This window comes from Aquarana catesbeiana, linkage group LG02 (assembly GCF_042186555.1).
Source record: "Aquarana catesbeiana isolate 2022-GZ linkage group LG02, ASM4218655v1, whole genome shotgun sequence".
NCBI classification, from domain to species: Eukaryota; Metazoa; Chordata; class Amphibia; order Anura; family Ranidae; genus Aquarana; species Aquarana catesbeiana.
Window position 1 is genome coordinate 753,195,938 of NC_133325.1, and position 22,206 is coordinate 753,218,143.

Here is a 22,206-nt window from a genome sequence, read left to right on the forward strand (position 1 = left end):
AGTTAGAAAGCACAGCGCGCTTCACGCATGCGCAGTAGGAAACCGGTTGTGAAGCCGAAAGGTGCCAGGTTCCTTTACCAGGAATGGTGGCAGCTGCACCAAACAGCCGATTGGAAAGATCGACTGCGGTGCTGAGATCGAAGGCTCCCTGAACAGGTAAATGTCCTTATATTAAAAGTCAGCAGCTGCAGTATTTGTAGCAGCTGACTTTTAATTTTCCATGTGGGGGGGGGGGGCTGGACCTCCTCTTTAAAGCGGAGTTCTGCTTAAAAAAAAAAAAAAAATAAACTAAATGTCAGCCGCTACAAATACTGCAGCTGCTGACTTTTAATAATCAGACACTTTCCCAGGGTCCAGCGATGTGGGGGAATGAAGCCCCGCTCCTCTCTGTGGCTCCGGCATTGTAACTGTGGGCGCCCGGCTGGCCGGGCAATCATCTGGGACCTGTGACGCGTCCCAGATGATTGCTGAGAGGGAGGGGGGAGAGGTGATCTCCCTTCCGGTGCTGCGGTGTGCCAGGAGGAAGTGGGAGCTGGGACCCTCCTAAAAGGTGGGTATCTGCCCCCCCCCCCCACAAAAATGACATGCCAAATGTGGCGTGTCAGGGGGTCACCTCCCTTAAAGCGGAAGTTCCATTTTTGGGTGAAACTCCGCTTTAAGTTCAATAATCTGTCTGGTGATGGCTCCTACCTCCAATAGGACCTGCAGGCAGGTTAGATTATACTAAAGATCTCTCCCTTGTTGATGTCTAGGACTCTAGAATCTAGACAGTAAATTGAAAATGGTTTCTTGATGGCAGTTTCTGTGGTCGGGGACAAACAAGGAGACTTTGTCACTGCTTCTGTAGCATGCTGTTGCCTTGCCAAAATTGAATGGGCACCAAAAAAAAAACCCAACAGATTAATTTATAAAGTGTTATTTAGTTCTCTATTAGGAACATTGACCGGTTTAAACTAGTTCTTAGTTTCAATGATACTTGTCTTGTATCCCAACTACACAAAATAATATTATTCATAAACAATCATTCATAGTTTTATAGGATACCGTTTTTCGATCTGCTGCAGCTACTTGAGTACAATAGCCAGCAGTGCAGATTCCTCCCCCTAAACTCAGCTTGTCAGGCATCCAACTCGGATATTGAAAACAAAGGGACCATGCCGCAGCCACAAGCCAAACCCTTGTCTCAAGGTTGTGTTGTGGTATATCAATACAGAATCCTCCTTGGGTTAAAAAAAAAAAAAAAAAACGCACTCAGGATGCAGAAGATTCACCTCCCGAATGCCTGGCAGCTACTACCTCCCTCGGAAAAAGGATTTGCCATGGCATAGATTGACATATCAGGACCCTTTAGCATCAATCCTATACATGTCGCTGCAGACCTAAAATAGAAAAACCCCATTGACTCCCCTTGCAGACCTTTCTTTAACTAGTTTTAACTAAAATACCCAACTTTTTTTAACCTGTCCTTTTACACCTAGCCAACGTCCAACTCCAAAAGCCCCCTCTACCTTGCACAGCATGGCTTGTCTCCTCCAGAGCAATAATTGAACACTTCTTTGCTCCAAGATGTTGATGATGGAGAAGGCACTTGTAAATGACATGAAATGACAATCAGCCATAACATTATAACCAACCACCTAATCTTGAGTAGGTCCCCTTTTTGCCACCAAAACTGTCCTTACCCATTGAGGCATGGACTCCATTAGACCTCTGAAGGTATTCTTTGGTATCTTGCTCCAAGCCATCAGCAGCAGATCCTTCACGCTTCCACCAGCTTGCCTCCTTCTTCCCATAGTGCATACTGGTGCCATCTCGTCCCCACTTAAGCGACATGCATGCACCCAGCCATCCATATAGAATAGAAAAAAAACTTGATTCATCTAGTCAGGCCACCTTCTACCCTTGCTCCGTGGTCCAGTTCTGATGCTCCTTTGCCCATTGTAGAAGCTTTTGGGTGTGGACATGGGTCAGCATGGGCACCCTGACCAGTCTGCAGCTATGCAGCCCCTTGCCCAACAAACTGAAACACTCTGCGTGTTCTGACACCTTTCTATAGGAAGCAGCATTACCTTTTTAGCAATCTGAGCTACAGTAGCTCTTCTATTGGATCGGACTACATGGGCCAGCCTTCATTCCCCACGTGCATCAATGAGCCTTTGCCACATATGACTCTGTTGCCACTCAATTGCTGCCTAATAAATCCTCTCCATTTTCGGGTGACAAGATATTCAATGTTATTCACTTTACCTGTCAGTGGTTTTATATACACACACACACACACACACACACACACACACACACGCACCTCGTAAAATTTGAATATCATCAAAAAGTTAATTTATTTCAGTAATTCAATTCAAAAAGTGAAACTAGTATATCTTATATAGATGTGTTACACACAAAGCGATATATTTCAAGCATTTCTTTCCTTTCATATTTGATTATGGCTTACAGCTAGTGGAGGTGTTGAGAATGATCGGCTCATCGATGCATCACGATTATACCCTTCCCGATTTGGCATTGATGTGGTATCCAGCATAATCGATTGTGCATGACGTCATTCCAGACCCCCCCCCCCCACAGCAGTGTCTTTGCTGGAATGACATGCCGTTGACCGGCTGGCTGTGCCTGGCGCTGTTCCCTCCTCAATGGACAATGTAGCTTCAGAGCGCTGACCCCAGCCATGCTCTTCCCCTCCTCGGGATTTGTAGCTCTGGACAGTGATGATCCCCCAGATGGGCGGGCGCCGAGACCGCACGGAACTGAGACACACAAATCACTGCAGTGTTAACATCCCTGGGATCAGCTTCAGGAAACAAGCTGCGAGGAGAGGAGGGGGGATGGTAGGAGTGCTCCGGAGCTGAGAGATCAGTCTGTCATGCTTGATATATGTACGGGTGAGTGTATAGAAGTGGCATATCCCCCCCACCCCCACCTGCTGCACCTATCCAGTGTGTGTATACTGTGTACCTAACACTTTGGGGGCTGCACAAACTCTTTTATTGTCTAATTTCTTCCTGTGATTTCCCTATCGTCTCTCCCCTCTGGAACCATCTACTGATCTGCAAGCAGTATATTTCTTGCTGATTGGAACGTCTTCCTTTTTTTTTATTTTTGCACTGATGTTGGCCTGTTTACTATCCAAGTTGTTGCCAAAAGACTCAATGGATTTGTTATCTGACCACCTCCTGTACTATGTGCGCAGTCTCTGACCACCTCCTGTACTATGTGCGCAGTCTCTGACCACCTCCTGTACTATGTGCGCAGTCTCTGACCACCTCCTGTACTATGTGCGCAGTCTCTGACCACCTCCTGTACTATGTGCGCAGTCTCTGACCACCTCCTGTACTATGTGCACAGTCTCTGACCACCTCCTGTAGCATCTGACCACCTCTTGTATCATGTCTGCAGTCTCTGACCACCTCTTGTATCATGTCTGCAGTCTCTGACCACCTCTTGTATCATGTCTGCAGTCTCTGACCACCTCTTGTATCATGTCTGCAGTCTCTGACCATCTCCTCTAGTATTTTGGGGGGAGAGCCTGGAGCTCCTTTAATTTGTTGTCTGCTTTGTTTAGACTTTGCTACATGCAGGGAGTGTTGTCCTTTTTTTTTTTTTTAAAGAACAGATGGAATAAAAAAAAATAATGGAGTTCTCCTGACTGCTTGAATTTTTTTGATAAAAACCATGCGCATTAGCGTTGTAATCGTGATGTATCGTGATATCGAATCGTTGACATGATAATCGTAAACGAATCGTGAGGTCAGTAAAGATGCGCACCTCTAACAGCTTGTGGAAATCCAAAATTCAGTATCTCAGAAAATTTGAATATTACATAAGACCAATTTTAAAAAAAAGGGAATTTTTCATACAGAAGTTTTGTCTTACTGAAAGGTATATCTATGTACAGTATAGTATGCACTCAATACTTGGTCGGGGCTCCTTTTGCACTGCATCAGTGCGGCGTGGCATGGAGGCGATCAGCCTGTGGCACTGCTGAGGTGTTATGGAAGCCCAGGTTTCTTTGATGGCGGCTTTCATCTCCTCTGCATTGTCTGGTGTCTCTCATGTTCCTCTTGACAATATCCCACAAATTCTCTATGGGGTTTAGGTCAGGCGAGTTTTCTGGCCAATGAAACTCAGTGATACCATGATCATTAAACCAGGTATTGGTACTTTGGGCAGGTGCCAAGTCCTGTTGGAAAATGAAATCAGCATCTGTAAAGCATTGCACCCACGATCAGCAGATCACAGTTATAATTCCACGGTCCTGCAGACTCTGTATCTGTCTGCCCATACCTCTGATATGGCCAGGCAGTTACTTGGACAGGAAGCTCGATGAACTACCAAGAGCGATCAACAGCACCCTGGTAGTTCGTTGAGAACTACAAGCCAAGAGTCGCAAAGGCTGTCGGTAGTTTTCCCATTCACAGATCACTGTGAATGGATGACACGGCCAGGCGGGTGCAGATCCACATGGCCACGTTTTTTTTTAGCTTGAGACAGCAAGTGGGGGAGAAGATCCCCCGCTCACTGTCAAAATGGGGGGGGATCAGGAGAATGCAGGGTGGCCAGTACATTTGTAACTTAATATGGGTGTAATATGTTACAAAGGGTGAACTTCTCCTTTTTAATCTGCTTATATTTTGCCTTCTGGTTTCTCCTTCCCCGTTTCATAAACATGCTAATGGAAATTTTAAATATTTCCATTTTTTAAATTTTTTTATTGCATAACCTTATTTTTGTCCCAGGGATGTCTTCACTGGGTCTTTTTGTGCTTCTCTAGGCAATGCAGGCAGATCATGACTGGTGGAGGGGCCAGCGGAGTGCTGTACATGGCTTCCTGAAAACATCTCAGCCTCCTGCCTCACTATTCGTCTGAAGACCCCTTAGCCCTGATGTAGGCAGTGGGCTGTCTCTTTGTAGGGTTATGCAGATATCAAAATGCCTTGATGGGTAGATGTCAGTCTGGAGGAGTGGGCGTTCCTAGACAGGCTGCCTTTCCTCCAGCCAGGACATAAGGCTCTATCTGACTTGCTGCAAGTTCTAATGCATGTTGTGAGAAGTTCACACAGGGCAAAAAAAATCAGAGTAAGCAATTTTAGTTCCAGAGAGGTGCCTGTACAATTGTGCGAGGCTGAAGGGAAGGCCGGAGTTCAGCTTTAATCGTGTACGTTTTTTTTCCCTCCCTACAGGACTGTGCCTACACACCAGAAGAGGATGATTCAGAGGCTGTGACCAGCGGCTGCCATGGCGAGCTTGACGCCCCTCCTCCTAATCTGTCATGTGATCTTCCTGGGTAGGAAATGCTTTTACATTGCCAGTGCTCATTGTACATCTTTAACAGCAGTGAACTCTGTGTAGAGTTATTCACTTAAGGCCCCACACTGAGGCGCTTGTAAACTGCCAGTAAAACATTTGAGCGCTTTTGAAGAGCTTTCCATTAATTTCAATGGAGAGGGGTGTTTTTTTCACCGCCCTGCCTCAATGTGAAAGCATTTATTGATTTTAATGGAAATAGGTTTTCGTGAGCTTTTCAGGCGCTTTTTTTTTTTTTAAACACAAAAGCGCTTGAAAAACTCAGTGTGAAAGGGGTCTTAATGTCGTCAGGGGACAAGGGGGCACCCTTTACGTCTGGATGAAAAGAGATTTTATCTCCAAATACGGAAAGGTTTCTTCACAGTAAGAGATGTGGAATAGACTCCCTCCAGAGGTGGTTCTGGCCAGATCAGTAGATTGTTTTAACCACTTCCCACTCGGCCACTGCATATGTACGGCTGGGTGGGCGCTCTCTCCTTCTGAGTGGACGTTCAGGAACGTCCCCCAGAAGAAGGGGGATCGCGCTTGCGGGCCCGCGCTTGCGGGCCCGCGCAGCGGCGCGATCCCGGTGCACTCGTGTCATCTTGACACTGCGCATCTCAGATCGGCAGGAGGGCTCTGTGATTGGCCCTCCTGATCACATGACGGCCGTGTCCAATCACAGCCGCCATGTGATGTAAACAGAGAGCCGGTTGCTAGGCGATCGGCTCTTCTCTCCTAACACATTAGTCCTTAGTGAGGAGAGGAGAGGGGATCGCTGCAGCCGGCTGATAATCAGTGTGTATGAGCTATTTTTTACACACCGATCACCTTCATAGTAACACAGTGTAGAACACAATGTCCCCAAAACACATGTCCCCACATAGTAAAAACACCTGTCCCCCACATATGTCCCAGTAAAATCACATGTCCCAATGATTATCTGCACACATATGTCCGTGATCATCTGCACACATATGTCCGTGATCATCTGCGCACATCTGTACATGATCATCTGCGTACATCTGTCCCTGATCACACGAACCAATTATTATACACTTAACAGGATTCCAATAAAATCAAATTTTGTCATAAATTTAAACCAAAATGTAGCAGAATACATTTTGGTTTAAATTTATGACAAAATTTGATTTTATTGGATTTCTATTAAAATAGAATTTTAAAAAATTTATTTTTTTTCCAAATTTCCGCTCTTTTCGCTTATATCGGAAAAAATAAAAAAACTGAGTCGTGAATAAATACCACCAAAAGAAAGCTCTATTTGTGCGAAACAAAATGCTAAAAATTTCATTTGGGTACATTGTAGCATGACCGCGCAATTGTCATTGAAAATGACAGAGCGCTGAAAGCTGAAAATTGGCCTGGGAAGGAAGGGGGCGAAAATGCCCAGTATTGATGTGTTTAAAAAAGGCCTGGATTATTTCCTAAATGTACATAACATAACTGGATACTAAACTTTTTAAAGGGGCTGTCTTAATGCATTCTATGCATTAAGGTGAAAAAACACCTTGCAGTCAATGAAAAGTAAAGTTCATCCAGGGAATATCTGATTGCCTCGTGGGGAAGCAGGAAGGAATTTTCTTTCCCTGCTGGAGCAAATTGGATCATGCTATATTTGGGTTTTTGTTGCCTTCCTCTGGATCAACTGTGTGTATAGGATTGTGTATATATGGAGGTTTTCTGTTTTTGTGTGTGTGATTATATATATATATATATATGATAGATAGAGATATATAGATATATATAGATGTATGTGTGTGAATATATATATATATATATATATATATATATATATATATATATATATATACTTTTTTTTTATTTCTCTCTCTGTTGGTTGAACTGGATGGTGTCTTTTTTTTTTTTTTTTCCAACCAGGCTAACTATGTGTTCAGTAGGTGAATGGTAGGGGTAGTGATGACATGCTGAGTGCAGTCACCCATTGTGCAACCAACCAGATTTCAGCTGCCCAGGAGAAATCTACTTACTCTAAGTGACTGTACCTTGCCCATTATTCTTTGGCCTTATATAAAGTGATATTGAAGTGCTTTTTTTTTTTCTTTTAATAACAAACATGTCATACTTACCTATGCACTGGTTTGACACAGAGCAGCCCGATCCTCTTTTTCTTGGGTAAATAATGTGCAGTAACTTCTAGCAGCTACAATCAGTGAGCAGTAAGGATGTGCAGTAACCTCTAGCAACTAATCAGTGAGCAGTAAGACTGTGCAGTAACCTCTAGCAACTAATCGGTGAGAGTGGACCAGTTCTTTGTTGACATTAATAAAGTGATTCTAAAGGCTTAAAAAATGTCATACTTGCCTGCTCTGTGCAATGGTTTTGCACAGAGCAGCCCAATCCTCCTCCTTGGGTCTCTCACTGGCAGTCTTGGCTCCTGCCGAGTGCCCCAGAGCAAACAGCTTGCAATAGGGGCACCCATGCAGGCTTGCTTTCGAGCCACGACTCTGCGCATCCATTCACACACAGAGCTGCGGCTCAGCCCCGCCCCACTCTCTCCTTATTAGCTAACTGGCTGCGATTGCCCATCTCAGCCAATGAGGGAGAGTCTCCGGAGAGCCGAGGCTCTCGTGCACATCGCTGGATCGAGATGGGGCTCAGGTAAGCATTGGATGCATGCATAGAATGCATGAAAGTAAAAAACCTTTGAGACTTTAATAAGCCTGAATTCCTACAAAGAGTCAGAGTGTGTAGAGTTATTCACTTAAGGCCCCTTTCACACTGATGCGCTTGTAAACTGCCAGTAAAACATTTGAGCGCTTTTGAAGAGCTTTTCAGGCGCTTTTGAAGAGCATTCCATTAATTTCAATGGAGAGGGGCATTTTTTCGCCTCCCTGCCCCAGTGTGAAAGCATTTATTGATTTTAATGGAAATAGGTTTTCGTGAGCTTTTCAGGTGCTTTTTTTTAACACAAAAGCGCTTGAAAAACTCCTTTAGTGTGAAAGGGGTCTTAAGGTCATCAAGGGGGCACCCTTTACATCTGGCTGAAAAGAGATTTTATCTCCAAATATGGAAAGGTTTCTTCACAGTAAGAGATGTGGAATAGACTCCCTCCAGAGCTGGTTCTGGCCAGATCAGTAGATTGTTTTAACCACTTCCCACCCGGCCACTGCATATGTACGGCCGGGTGGGCGCTCTCTCCTTCTTAGTGGACGTTCAGGAATGTCCCACAGAATGAGGGGGATCGCCCAGGCCCGCGCAGCGGCGCGATCCTGATGCGCTCGTGTCACCTGGACACGGCGCATCTCAGATTGGCAGGAGGGCTCTGTGATTGGCCCTCCTGATCACATGACAGCAGTGTCCAATCATAGCCGTCATTTGATGTAAACAGAGAGCCGGTTGCTAGGCGATCGGCTCTCCTCTCCTCACACATTAGTTCTCGGTGAGGAGAGGAGGATCGCTGCAGCCGGCTGATAATCAGTGTGTATGAGCTGATTTTTACAGCTTTTGCCCATCTCAGCCAATGAGGGAGAGTCTCCGGAGAGCCGAGGCTCTCGTGCACATCGCTGGATCGAGATGGGGCTCAGGTAAGTATTGGATGCATGCATAGAATGCATGAAAGTAAAAAACTTTGAGACTTTTTAATAAGCCTGAATTCCTACAAAGAGTCAATCAGATTTTCCCTTTATTTTATAACCTGCTCTGATAGGAAGAAGCTGACTGGTTGCTTCTGGCAACACAGATGTTTTCTTTTCAGAAACTTTTATGCTGATAATGTTATTTCCCTAGGCCTAGTGTATAGCGTGAGAGCCAGAGATTCCACTTTGTACAGTCCTAATAAAAGCAGAAGTCGAGCTTTCATTGCACAACTAGCAAGTCATCAGTCCTCGTATAATCAATTAAATTCGGGATTGGTATCTATTGATCAGTTCCTATTCCAACATCAGGACTTTTTTTAAGATAATTAATTTTTAATGTGTAGATTTTATACAGTGCATAGGTTTGACATTTTGAACTTTATACACCTACATGGATTTTAGTATACGAAGTGTCTACAAAGTTCAGTGAATGGGAAAACCAAACAAAACAAAAGATAAAAACAAATTGCCAAAAGTGTGTTGTGAAGGTTGGCGATTATTTTGAAGGCCAATAAAAGGTAAAGTTCATAAAGCTTCTGGAAACTGCTGGAAACTGTCAGCAAAAGCCTCTTTAGGAATCGAAAGCAGAATCGCTTATTGGATTGCTGCTACGTCCGCAAAATATGCGCCTTTCTTGACGCTCTTAAGGCGGCGATACAGAAGTCCACAGACGCCAAATCAGGGGTGTGCGGTGAATGACAGAGAACAGGTCTGCTGTGCTGAGCCAAGGATTAGCGCACACGGATCGCACAGTGCGCAGGCAGGTCTATCCTGGTCACACATGGTAATGACATCTCCAGAGGTTGCCATTTGTTTTACTTTCTGTTCGTCTGTCAGCTTGTGCGGCACAAACCAGGGCCAGATCTTCCTTCTACCCAAATCTTTACGGACGATGGTGCGCACCGTGTCCTTGCTAATGCCCAATTCCTCCACCATCAATTGTAGAGTCAGTCACCAATCTCCTGCCAGCATTTGTCGCACTCGCTCATGTCTGGGATTTTGCTAGTCAATGGGCGTCCAGAGCGTGGCTCATCCTCAGTCCTTTCCTTCCCGTCACGAAAGCGTTTGAACCAGCCGTAAACAGTTTCTGCTCACAGCTTCTGTCCCGTACACTTGCTTCTTGACCTGTCTCTGGATAGCCATATGCAAGCGTGCGCACCTGGCCCATGATGCCGTTGAGATATCGGACCATTCACCAAAGTTTTTAGACACATCTCGTATATTTTTGTCATGTGTTTATACCCCTGATGAAGGGAGTGCGTGACTTCTGAAATCGTGTACTACTTTTGTGTCGTAAGGTAGCAAGTCTTTATTTTACGAAAGAAAAGTTCAGCGATTTTATTTGTAGTGAACTTTTATTTTGCCTTCTTATAGTGCAATACAACAGGTTTGCTTTGATTCCCCTCCCCAGCAGCAAATACTCTTCTTTCCTTCACTTCTCCACTGTTCCATTCAGCAGCAAATAACTAAAGAAAAAAAGAAAAAACACAAAACTTGTTGGTATAGATATAGAGGAACATTATTATTATTATCAGGGCTTTTTTTCAGCAGGAACGTGGGGGAACGCAGTTCCGGCACCTCCAGCACTAACTGTATGTAATGGTAAGGGGTGCTGGGGTGTGCTGCATGATCTATTGATGCTGGCTGCTGAGTGATCTATTCTAGATGGAGGGGATCTATTTTTGCATCTATTGTTGCTGGTTGGGATTTATTGCTGCTGAGATATACTGTTGAGGGATGGGTCTATTGTTGCTGGTTGCTGGAGAGTCTATTGATGCTGACTGTGGGGAGATCTGTTGTTGCTGCTGGGGGGATTCTGTTTCGGGTGGTCCATTGTTGGGGGGGGGGTCTACTGTTGCTGGAGGGGGCTCTATTGTTACTGGCTACAGTGGACCTATTTTACTGCTTTTTCTGTTAACACATTCCATACAAATATTGATCAGCACAAAATACTTGGTTATGTATTCTCTAAAAGGGCAGTATGGGAGGTGGGTAGGGGGTGGAACCAAGAAACGGTGCTCGGGGGTGGGTAGGGGCGGAGAAAAGGAGGAGTTCCTGCACCTTTTTCCTCTGAGAAAAAAAGCCATTATTATTATACAGGATTTATATAGTGCCAACAGTTTGCGTAGCACTTTAGAATATAAAAGGGGACAATAGAGAAACAAAACAATTCAATACACGAGGATTAGAAGGACCCTGCTCCTGGGAGCTTACAGTCTAATAGGCTTGTGGAACAAAAGGTAGTAACTGTGAGGGATGAACTGATGGGAGAAAAAAAAAAAAAATCATGTTATTAGCTGAAGTCAGAATAGGCTTCCCTGGATAGATGAGTTTTTAGGGATCGCCTAACATGCCGCTATATTGCTCTACGACCGCAGTGGGCCAACCACTAAGCACCATCTCTGTCACATGGGGGGAGTTGGTCCCGTGTAAGCTACAACTTGATGGATTTATGGGTTCCCCAGGATGACTTTTCTTTCCTTCAGTCATCCCTCTATCCCCACCTACAGCATGTAGACCCTATGCTGGTATCTGGGTCCTGGTATTTGTGACTGGTGATTGTCATTAGTAGCTCCTTGGAGCTTGAGAAGAAACAGGGGGCATAACGCTCATGTGACCACCACAAAAAAAAGGAAAAAAAAAACTATTTACCACATTTGCTTTTATCTTAAGATTATTAATGTGGTTTGCTTGCTGAAGGTATGTTGATTGTTAACCACTTGCCAACCGGGCACTTAAACCCCCTTCCTAACCCGTCCAATTTTCAGCTTTCAGCGCACTCACACTTACTCAGTCATGCAACACTGTACCCATATGAAATTGTTGTTCCTTTTTTTTTTTTTTTTTTTTTTCACACAAATAGATCTTTCTTTTGGTAATATTTAATCGCCACTGGGGTTTTTTTTTGTGATATAAATGAAAAAAGACTGAAAATTGTGGTTAAAAAAAAAAATGCATTTTTCTTCGTTTATAACATTTTGCAAATTTAGTAATTTTTCTTTGTAAATTTTATTTTCCAAAAGTACTACATATCTTTGATAAAAATAACCCAAATAAGTGTATATTATTGGGTCCTTTTTTTAAAATGTTTTTATTTATTTATTTTTACGCAAAGGGCACTTAAATCTAGACTGGAGATCAGCAGAGCTTCCTAGTTCGGGTGATGAGTTCTCCTTTTTATAGGGAACATGTCGGGACAGAAATAAGAGAACTGATACTGCTGACTTATTTTATTTGTGGTGCATGCTTCAGGACTGCCATCCTTGGTCAGTGACTTGCCTAGTCATGAATAAGAACTGACATGTGACTACCATGTAGGGACACTTTTTTTTGGTAACCCCCCACCGGCAATCCTGGCTTCTCCTATTTTCGTTGTGCCACCATAGGAAGCTGCTACCTATTGTGTCACTGCCGCGGACTCGATCTATAGACACAGACCATGTGCACATCGCTGGATCGGACTTGTGTAAGTATACGGGGGCTAGGGGGGGGGAGGGGAGCGCGAGGCGGGGGGCTCCTGCAAACGCTTCCACTTTCTCTCTGCCTGCATTTCTGTATGGGCAGTTGCAGAGCTGGAGGAAGTGTCAGTGGACTATGAGTTAAAGTGGTTGTAAACCCTTACACCCAGTGAAGTGACTGGCCTCACGTGCTACACAGAGATTAAACAAATCCTCCTACATAAGTTGTACCTGTTTATCTGCAGTCGTCTCTTCTGTACTTCAGTTCAAAGTGCTGAATTTTAAAGCTTGTCTGAGAGTTCAGAAAAAGGGGGCGGAGAGTTGAAGTTACACTCTGCCGAGCTCAGTGAGGAGAGCTGCGAGAGCTGTTTGGAGGGGAAGGGACACACCCCCTCCACACAGGAGCAGAGCTGAGGCTGTCAATCAGATGGAAGTCCCTCCCCTGTCACCTTTTTTTTTTCTCTTGGTTTTAGGAAAGCTTGTCAGAAGTGACTCATGCTGCGCAATTGTCATTGACAACAGCGCCGAAAGCTGAAAATTGGCTTAGGCAGGAAGGGGGTGAAAGTGCCCGGTGGTAATCTGGAATGATGATGGTTTCATCCGACCACCTTTTTGCTTTAGTAGCCATAGTGGATTTAAATGGCCTTCAATACTGCTTTAGGGTCTGCTTTAGGTGGGGGACGTGCCATATATTGCCATTTAGTCAATTCTTATCTTGTTCTTAAAAAAAAATAAAAATAATATTAATAGTTTCTGTAAACTTCCTTGTGCTTGCTGTGGCCAGTAATTTTAAAGTGTATATGCAATAACAAAAATTGGAATATATTGCTGCTCCCCAGTCCCTAGATATGGGGGGCTAAAGTCGCTTTCATTTTATTTATTTTTTTCACTTGGTGATCCTGCCAGTAACACACTTCCTGTCCTAGGATAGCGGTTCACGATATGCAGCAGTTATCATCCAGCTGTAATATGCCTATACCATCATTCTAATATACGCATCTTTATGTACCTATGGTTCTATTTAATTGCACACCAGTCTTTTCTTGGTGTGTGTATGTATATATATATATATATATATATATATATATATATATAATATATATGTATATATATATGTGTGTGTGTGTGTGTGTGTGTGTGTATATGTATATATATATATATATATATATATATATATATATATATATAATGTATATATAGCGGTGACTGAAAGGACTCGTGCTTTAGTTATAATCGTACGACACAACAGTCGTACCACTTTGGATCCGACTTTGCCCTGTGACTTGAATTCCGACTTCAATGAATAGGGATCCGACTTTCCCCAACTATTGTGTCTGCACTGTGTTTGGTATGGATCTTTAGGGGGAATTCCACGCAAAATGTTTAAAAAAAAAAAAAAAAAAAACGGCATGGGTTCCCCCTCAAGGAGCCTACCAGGCCCTTCGTTCTGGTATTGATTTTAAGGGGAACCCCCACGCCGAAAAAACGGCACACAGCTCGGCGGGTCAGGAAAGAGGGTGGGGTTGAGGGAGCGCCCCCCCCAATCCTGAACCGTACCAGGCCGTATGCCCTCAACATGGTGAGTGCTTTGGGGCAGGGGGGCCCTGGACAGACAGGCGGTCTGTTTCCATCTGACAGCCCCATAGAGAACAGCAAGGCTATGCAAAACAGACACAGAACGGACCTGTAATTCGCCTGCTTAGCGGAGAAATTTCCCGCTGAGCAAGCAGATCCTGCTTCACCGAGGCGCCCGTGTGAAAAGGGCCTTAGGCCTGAAGGGCTTAACCACTTCTGGACCGCCCACCGTCGTTATACGTCGGTACTTTGAAGAGCAGTATCGTTGTTATGGCAGCAGCATAACCCCAGTATCCTCTTCTTCAGCAGGCGGTCTTCTTCAAGATAAAAGTGGTCTCTGCCAGGGATTTGCCGTAAGATCACTTTTATCGGCGGCGGGAGACGTCCCGCCACGCTCCAGTACCCTCCGCTGCTTACCGGAGCCGTCGGCAGCGGCGGAGGCAATCAGATGATTCCCCTTGTGTGACATGGAGACGAGTGAGGGGAAGATGGCCCCCACCCGTCTCCATATCATTGCAAGGGCCATTTATTTATTTTTTTAATGTGTTTTTTTTTTTTTTTTTTTTTTTTTTTTATTGCATTTTAGTGTAAATATGAGATGTGAAGTCTTTTTGACCCCAGATCTCATATTTAAGAAGTCCTTATATGCTATTTTTCCATTACAAGGGCTGTTTACATTCCTTGTAATAGGAATAAAAGTGACACTTTTTTATTTTATTTTTTTTTAAAGAACAGTGTAAAATAAATAATAAAAAAAATTTTTTTAAACAAGCTCATGTGCAGAAGCGAACGCATACGTGAGTAGCGCCCACATATGAAAATGGTGTTCAAACCACAAATGTGAGGTATCGCTGCGAGAGCGAGAGCAATAATTCTAGCCCTAGACCTCCTCTGTAACGCAAAACATGCAGCCTGTAGAATTTTTTAAACGTCGCCTATAGAGATTTTTAAAGGGGAAAAGTTTGTCGCCATTCCACGAGCGGGCGCAATTTTGAAGCGTGACATGTTGGGTATCAAATTACTCGGCGTAACATTATCTTTCACAATATGAAAAAAAATTGGGCTAACTTTACTGTTGTCTTATTTTTTTAATTCAAAAAATTTTTGTATTTTTTGCAAAAAAAAGTGCGATTGTAAGACCGCTGCGCAAATAAGGTGTGACAGAAAGTATTGCAATGACCGCCATTTTATTCTCTAGGGTGTTAGGGGAAAAATGTATAGTATTTGGGGGTTCTAATTAATTTTCTAGCAAAAAAAAAAAAAACAACAAATCTCCAGAAAGTGGCTCGGTCCTTTAAAGTGGTTAAACAAGCACTGATTTAAATGTTTCTAGATGAACACAATTCCTACATTTTAACACTTGATTTTTTTCTTCCCTTTTGTCTCAGTCTCAGCTGTTCTGCATCCTCCAACTAATCTCAGACTTGTTTCTAAAAACTTTGAGCACATCCTGATCTGGGATGACCCAAACAATGAATCGGTTATCTACTACAAAGTGGAGTATCAGGAGTCGGGGTATGTATGTGGTGAACCTGATTCATTTGATTATACATTGTAGAAAACAGAATAAAACGCTTCCCTCGTGTTGCAACTAACAGCCAGGAAACTGTCACAGGAAGTGAGGATAAAATCACGTGTGCCCTCACTACCCGCTCTAATGGGCTCTGTGCCCAGTGATGTATAGCAGATTAACAGGGTTATTGGTTTGCATGTATACACACTAAAACATGGGATCTTGTAGATGCATGTAAAATATGTATATTTTGATATACTGTATGTATACAAATATGTTAAAAAAATAAACACTTTACAACCACTTAACAGCATTTTTTTTATTTTATGTAGATATCCTGTTGTGGTTGTATTTATGTGAAATGCGCCATCCTGATGTTGTACTCTTGTTTATGCGTCTTTAAAATTTAGTTTCGTAGGGTTTCATACTGCTGTTAAGGTTATTCCTTTTTGTAGAGCTGCATTATAAATGATGTATTGCAGGTCTATTGACGTAAAGCGTAGGGCCAAGCTGTATTAGTTTGTATATGACGTATGCTATAGTCCACTTTGCTTTATTTTGAGTGCTTATGAAGAAAGGAAGGAGGAGGGAATAGAGATGAGTATCTAATCTCAGTTGTTAGGGAAAGCACATTTTGACTTTTAAGTGGTTGTAAAGTGCTGTGTTTTTTTTTTTTTTTTTTTTTTTTTTTTTTTTTTAATAAAAATAATCTGAAACTTGCCTACTCTGTGCAATGGTAATGACGCACATAATGCAGCTCGGCCCCGCCCCCCTGCACACTTGATTTGATTGACAGCAGCAGGAGCCAATGGCTCCCACTGTATCAGGAGAAGACCTGCAACCAGGCACAGCGCTGAATCAATACAGGAATTGGGTAAGTTTTAGGCGGGGGGGGGGGGGACAGACAGAAGTTTTTATTCTACATTAATGCAGAGAATGTGTTGAGGTTAAAAAAAACATTTAGTGTTTAGAAACCCCTTCATGACCAGGCCGTGTTTTGCTATTCAGCACTGCACTACTTTCACTGGTAATTGCGCAGTCATGCAACGCTGTACCCAAACTAGGGTTATATCATTTTTTTTTTTCACACAAATAGAGCTTTCTTTTGGTTGTATTTGAACACCACTGTTTTTTTTTTATTTTTGCAATATAAACGACAAAAGACCGAAAATTTAGAAAAAAAAAAAAACGATTTTTTACTTTTTGCTATAAAATTAAAAAAAAATTGAATTTCTTCATAAATGTAGGCCTATCTCCTTTTTAGATTGTAAGCTCCACAAGCTTCTATATTGAACTGTATTGTAATTGTACTGTCCACCCTCTACATTGTACAGTGCTGCGTAAACCATTGGCGCTATATAAATCCTGTATAATATATTTGTAGACACTATAACTTTCATAAAACCAATTAATATACACATTTTGAATTTTTCTTTTTTTTTTTTTTTACCATTGACCTGTAGCAGAATACATTTTGAGCTTTTAATTTAATTTTTTTTCCCCCACTTCCCATCTGGCCTATAGCAGCTTGATGGCCGGACGGTGGCTTTCCTGTTCTGAGTGGACGTCATATGACGTTCTTCAGAACAGGCCGCTCATGCGTGCCCCTGGGGGCATGCAGCGCAGTGATCCGTGGACATACCGCATCAACGATCACAGTAAAGATTCTATGGTATAAGCTCTTTACCATGTGATCAGCTGTGTCCAATCACAGCTGATCACAGTGTAAATAGGAAGTGCCGGTTGACTGCGTGAGAGGAGAGCCAATAAGCGGCTTTCCTCATTGGGGACATGCACATAGAAGCAAGGGGTTTGTGGGACTTTAAATGAGGTGCATGATAGCATGCACCTCCATCCCTAAATAAGAAAGGGGTTTTTGGGACTTTGTGTGAGGCACAAGAAAAGGTGGTAGGAGAAATTGTAATCACGTGTTTCGTGCCTCAATCAATGAATATCAGTGCAGCCCCACCAGTGCTGCCTGCCAGTGCCCATCAGTGCCTTCTATCAGTGCTGCAAAATAGTGCCTACTCATCAGTGGCCATCAGTGCAGCCTCTTCAGCGCACATCAGTGAAGGAGAAAAATTTTTATTTTTTTAATTTTTTTTTTGTTTCCAAATTTTTGCACTTTTTTCATTTAGCAAAAAATAAGAAACCCAGTGGTGATTAAATACCACCAAAAGAAAGCTCTGTCTCAAAAAAAATATAAAAATTTGGTTTGGGTACAGCGTTGCTGTCATTCAAAGTGTGACAGCACTGAAAGCTGAAAATTGGCCTGGGCAAGAAGGGGGCAAAAGTGGTTAACAGAAAGTTGGGGAAAATTCTCACTTTTTTTTTTTTTTTTTTTTTGAATTTTATTTTGCAAAAAAAAATAAAAACCTAGTGGTGATCAAATACTAACAAAAGAAAGCTCTATTTGTGGGAAAAAATGATATAAATTTAATTTTGCCTACAGTGTTGCATGACCGAGCGATTGCCAATTAAAGTATCGCATTGCTGAATAGCAAAAAATGCTCTTTTCATAAAGAGGGTAAAACCTTCCGGAGGTCAAGTCATTAAGGATGGAGTCACACAGAAGTGAATTTATTTGGAAGATTTTTACACATTAAGGTGGAGGAGTGATTGATCCTAAAAAAAGGACGGGGTTTGACACTTGTAGCAGGATAATTGGAGGACTTCATTGAACACTTATAGCAAGTTGTTTGATTTGTATTTTCATATGTCATATTTCTGATTTGGTTATATGTGTTTTATTTATGCATGATAGATATTTTTTTTGCCGCTGCACTCTATTCGTTTAATGTTGGGTCTCCCTTTTGTGATTTTCTAGCCATTCAGTTGTCAGTAGCAAAAGCTGTTCCAATATCACAACTCGGCACTGCAACCTGACCAAGGATTTCACCGATGTTATGTCAACCTATATGCCCATAGTCCGCAGTTTCACAGATCACGAAGTCTCCAAAACAACTGTGGCTAAGGGTTTTTGCCCGTTTTCAGATAGTAAGTATATTTAGCATCAGCTTTGGACTTTTAATAGTATGTGTTCATGACCATTGTCTTTTAATGTTGTAGCATCAACATCTCCAGCAGTATCTTAAAAGAATCACTTCTATTATTGTACATCTCCAGATACAGATACTTTAGTATCCTTATTAGTGGAGTGGTGTAGTGGGTAGCACTCTCACCTAGCAGTAAGAAGGGTCGCTGGTTCGAATCCCGACCACGACACTACCTGCCTGGAGTTTGCATGTTCTCCCTGTGTCTGCGTGGGTTTCCTCCGGGTACTCCGGTTTCCTCCTGCGTAAATTGACGTCGCTATATAAGTACTTGAAATAAATAAAATAAATAAATGTGCCACCTACAGATGGTTGGACACTGGCAAAAAAGTCAGCAAGTCCCCTCCCTAAGCCTGGTACACACTACTACTTCTTTTTTTTTTTTTTTTTTCGTTCAACCCAGCAGGAATAAACCTAAAATTCCGAAGAGCTCATGCAGAGCCGCTGTGCTAACTATGCAATGTTGGTACAGCAATTTCCCCTGCTGTCCTATTGTGTTCTGACAGGGGGAGCCCCCCCACCAGAACACACGAGCCTGCTCTCTCAGCCATTGGCGCAGATCGCTGATTGGAAGCCGGTCGGCAGAACCTTTTTGGTTATGCCCCTTTGACAGAAGTTGGTTCGGCTCACTTCTGTCATATCAGCTGCAGTACACACGGTAGAAACCAGCCGACATTCGGCCCATGTGTACCAGGCTTTAGGCATAACCCCTCCCTTTTAGGAGGGACATCGGGTTTATTTGAAAACGGAAAAGAAAATTCTTGCGCTAAAAACTTAATGGAAAAAAAAAGGCTGCTGGCACAAGACTCTGGTAAAAGTATCGCAGTATAAAAACAAAAAAGTGCAGCGCTATTGAATTACGATCTTGAAAATACGTTGTGCAATGAAGCTCAGAAATTGTAAATAAAAGTGCTTAAATGTGCAGTAAATAAATCAAATAAAAATGATATCAAAAACATATAACAGTAAACAGTTCTAATATCCAAAATGCCTTGTGCAGTAAGACTTGAAATAAATAATGGAAAATAAAGCGCTTATGTGTAATGAAATGAAACCAAGAAGAAAGTTATTGTCAAGTGCATAGAACCATAAACTAGTCCTTCACATTGAGGTATAGATAACTTCATATGAAATGATGAGCTGTAATAAAAACATTCCTTTTTAAAACATGTCTGAAGAAACCACCAGAAGGCGAGAGATAAATAGGAAGGAGGGAAGGATCACGCCACCCTAGTGGTACAAATGGGAGGCTTGCCAGAAGCTTGTGGCCCTGATTAAGGTCGTCTACACAAGCCTTAGTCAGATACAATCCTTCTGACCAATCGTTGCCAACTCTCACCACAATCATACATAGAAATGAGCCTTTCCTTTATAAATATTTTATATTAAGACATGCCTTGCAGGCCCAATTTGGCAAGCAGAATCTAAAGATTCTCAAAATACATCCTTATAGGAATCCTGAAGTCACAGGGGCCGAAGGGACTGATATCAATATTGTACTCATTTCTATTACAAACTAAAATAGGCAGAGAACCATTGAAATTAAGTGATAAATGGCAGGTTTTGATCCCATAAATGACAGATGAGAAATGGGAGGAGATAGTAATGCTCATAAGTTTGCATACCCTGGCAGGATTTATGATTTCTTGACCATTTTTCAGAAATATGAATAACACAAACGTTTCTTTCACTCATGGTTAATGTTTGGCTGAAGCCATTTGTTATCAATGAACTGTGTTTACTCTTTTTAAATCGTAATCACAACAGAAACTACCCAAATTACCCTGATCAAAAGTTTAGATAACCCAGTTCTTGATACCGTGTATTGCCCCCTTTACCATCAATGACAGCTTGAAGTCTTTTATGGTATTTGTGGATGAGGCTCTTTATCTTCTCAGATGGTAAAGCTGCCCGTTCCTCTTGGTAAAAAGCCTCCAGTTCCTGTAAATTCTTGGGCTTTCTTGCATGAACTGCATGTTTGAGATCTCCCCAGAGTGGCTCAATGATATTGAGGTCAGGAGACTGAGATGGCCACTCCGGAACCTTCACTTTATTCTGCTGTAGCCAATGACAGGTTGACTTGGTCTTGTGTTTTGGATCATTGTCATGTTGGAATGTCCAAGTACGTCCCATGTGCAGCTTCCTGGCTGATGGATGCAAATGTTTCTCCAGTATTTTTTGATAACATACTGCTTTAATCTTGCCAACAATTTTGACAATTTTCTGTTCCTTTTTGTAGCTCACACATCCCCAAAACATCAGCAATCCACCTCCGTACCTTTCATTATAGGCCTTTTTGACTCCTCTCCAAATGTAGCGTTTATGGTTGCGGCCAAAAAGCTCAATTTTGATCGCATCACTCCAAATGACTTTGTGCCAGAAGGTTTGAGGCTTGTCTCTGTGCTGTTTGGCGTATTATAAGTGGGATACTTTGTGGCATTTGCATAGTAATGGCTTTCTTCTGGCGACTCGACCATGCAGCCTATCTTTCTTCAAGTGCCTCCTTATTGTGCATCCTAAAACAACCACACCACATGTTTTCAGAGAGTCCTGTATTTCACCTGAAGTTATTTGTGGGTTTTCTTTTTTTTCTGGCAGTTGTGGCTGAAATTTTAGTTGGTCGACCTGACAGTGGTTTGGTTTTAACAGAACCCCTCGTTTTCCACTTCTAGATTGGAGTTTGAACACTGCTGATTGGCATTCTCATATCCTTGGATATCTTTTTTATATCCCTTTTCTGTTTTATACAGTTCAGATACCTTTTCCCGCAGATCCTTTGACAATTATTTTGCTTTCCCCATGACTCAGAATCCAGAAACGTCAGTGTAGTACTGGATGAAAGATGCAAGGGTCTGTCAGGAGTCCAGAAACTCATTGACCTTTTATACACAACCACTAATTACAAGCAAACAGATCACAGGTGAGGATGGTTACCTTTACTTTCCATTCAAACCCCTTTGTGTCAACTATGTTATGTCAAAATCACCAGGGTATGTAAACTTTTGACCAGGGTCATTTGGGTAGTTTCTGTTGCCATTATGATTTAAAAAGAGTAAACACAGTTGATTTGATAATAAATGGCTTCGCCCAAACACTAGAGCTGCACAATTCTGGCCAAAATGAGAATCACGATTCTTTTGTTTAGAGTAAAAAGATCACGATTCTCTCACTATTCTCGCGACGTAAAAACTTTCACATTATACAAAAAAAAAATGGGTTAACTTTACTAGTTAGTGTTTTTTTTATTATTATTCATTAAAGGATTTTTTTCCAAAAAAATTGCATTTGAAAGACCGCTGCCCAAATACAGTGTGACATAAAATATTGCAACAACCACCATTTTATTCTCCAGGGTGTCTACTAAAAAATATATAATGTGTGGGGGTTCAAAGTAATTTTCTAGCAAAAAAAAATGATTTTAACTTGAAACCAACAAATGTCAGAAAAAAGTTTAGTGGTTAAACTTTTTTCACTTACACACAAAGTCTATTCCATTGACAAATTGTTACAATGCTTATACTTAAGTTCAACTGATAAAGAATGTGTTGATTCTTGGCAGACTGCTCAGTTTTTCTCTTCCTTTCGTTTGATGGCTGTGGCTTCAGAAGAGCAGAGAGAATTCTTTGCATAGAAAGAATTGTGAAACACTTTAGTCAAGATCGCGATAACGATTCTTGACGTTTAATTGTGCA

The 22,206-nt window shown here is 42.2% G+C and overlaps 1 protein-coding gene across 3 annotated transcripts in view; it reads left to right on the forward strand.

The window, feature by feature from the left end:
• The window catches only part of LOC141129240 (interferon alpha/beta receptor 2-like), a 56,350-nt gene that overhangs the window by 15,819 nt on the left and 18,325 nt on the right, over positions 1-22,206 (forward strand). For 2 of the 3 annotated variants that reach the window (XM_073617142.1, XM_073617143.1), the window contains exons 2-4: positions 5,196-5,299; positions 15,337-15,463; positions 18,289-18,458. In XM_073617142.1, coding sequence (XP_073473243.1) covers positions 5,251-5,299; positions 15,337-15,463; positions 18,289-18,458 — 346 coding nt within the window. In that variant the 5' untranslated portion in view covers positions 5,196-5,250. Of the gene's footprint in view, positions 1-2,751; positions 2,898-5,195; positions 5,300-15,336; positions 15,464-18,288; positions 18,459-22,206 lie in introns of those variants that run through there. The other variant, XM_073617144.1, reaches the window with a different exon arrangement.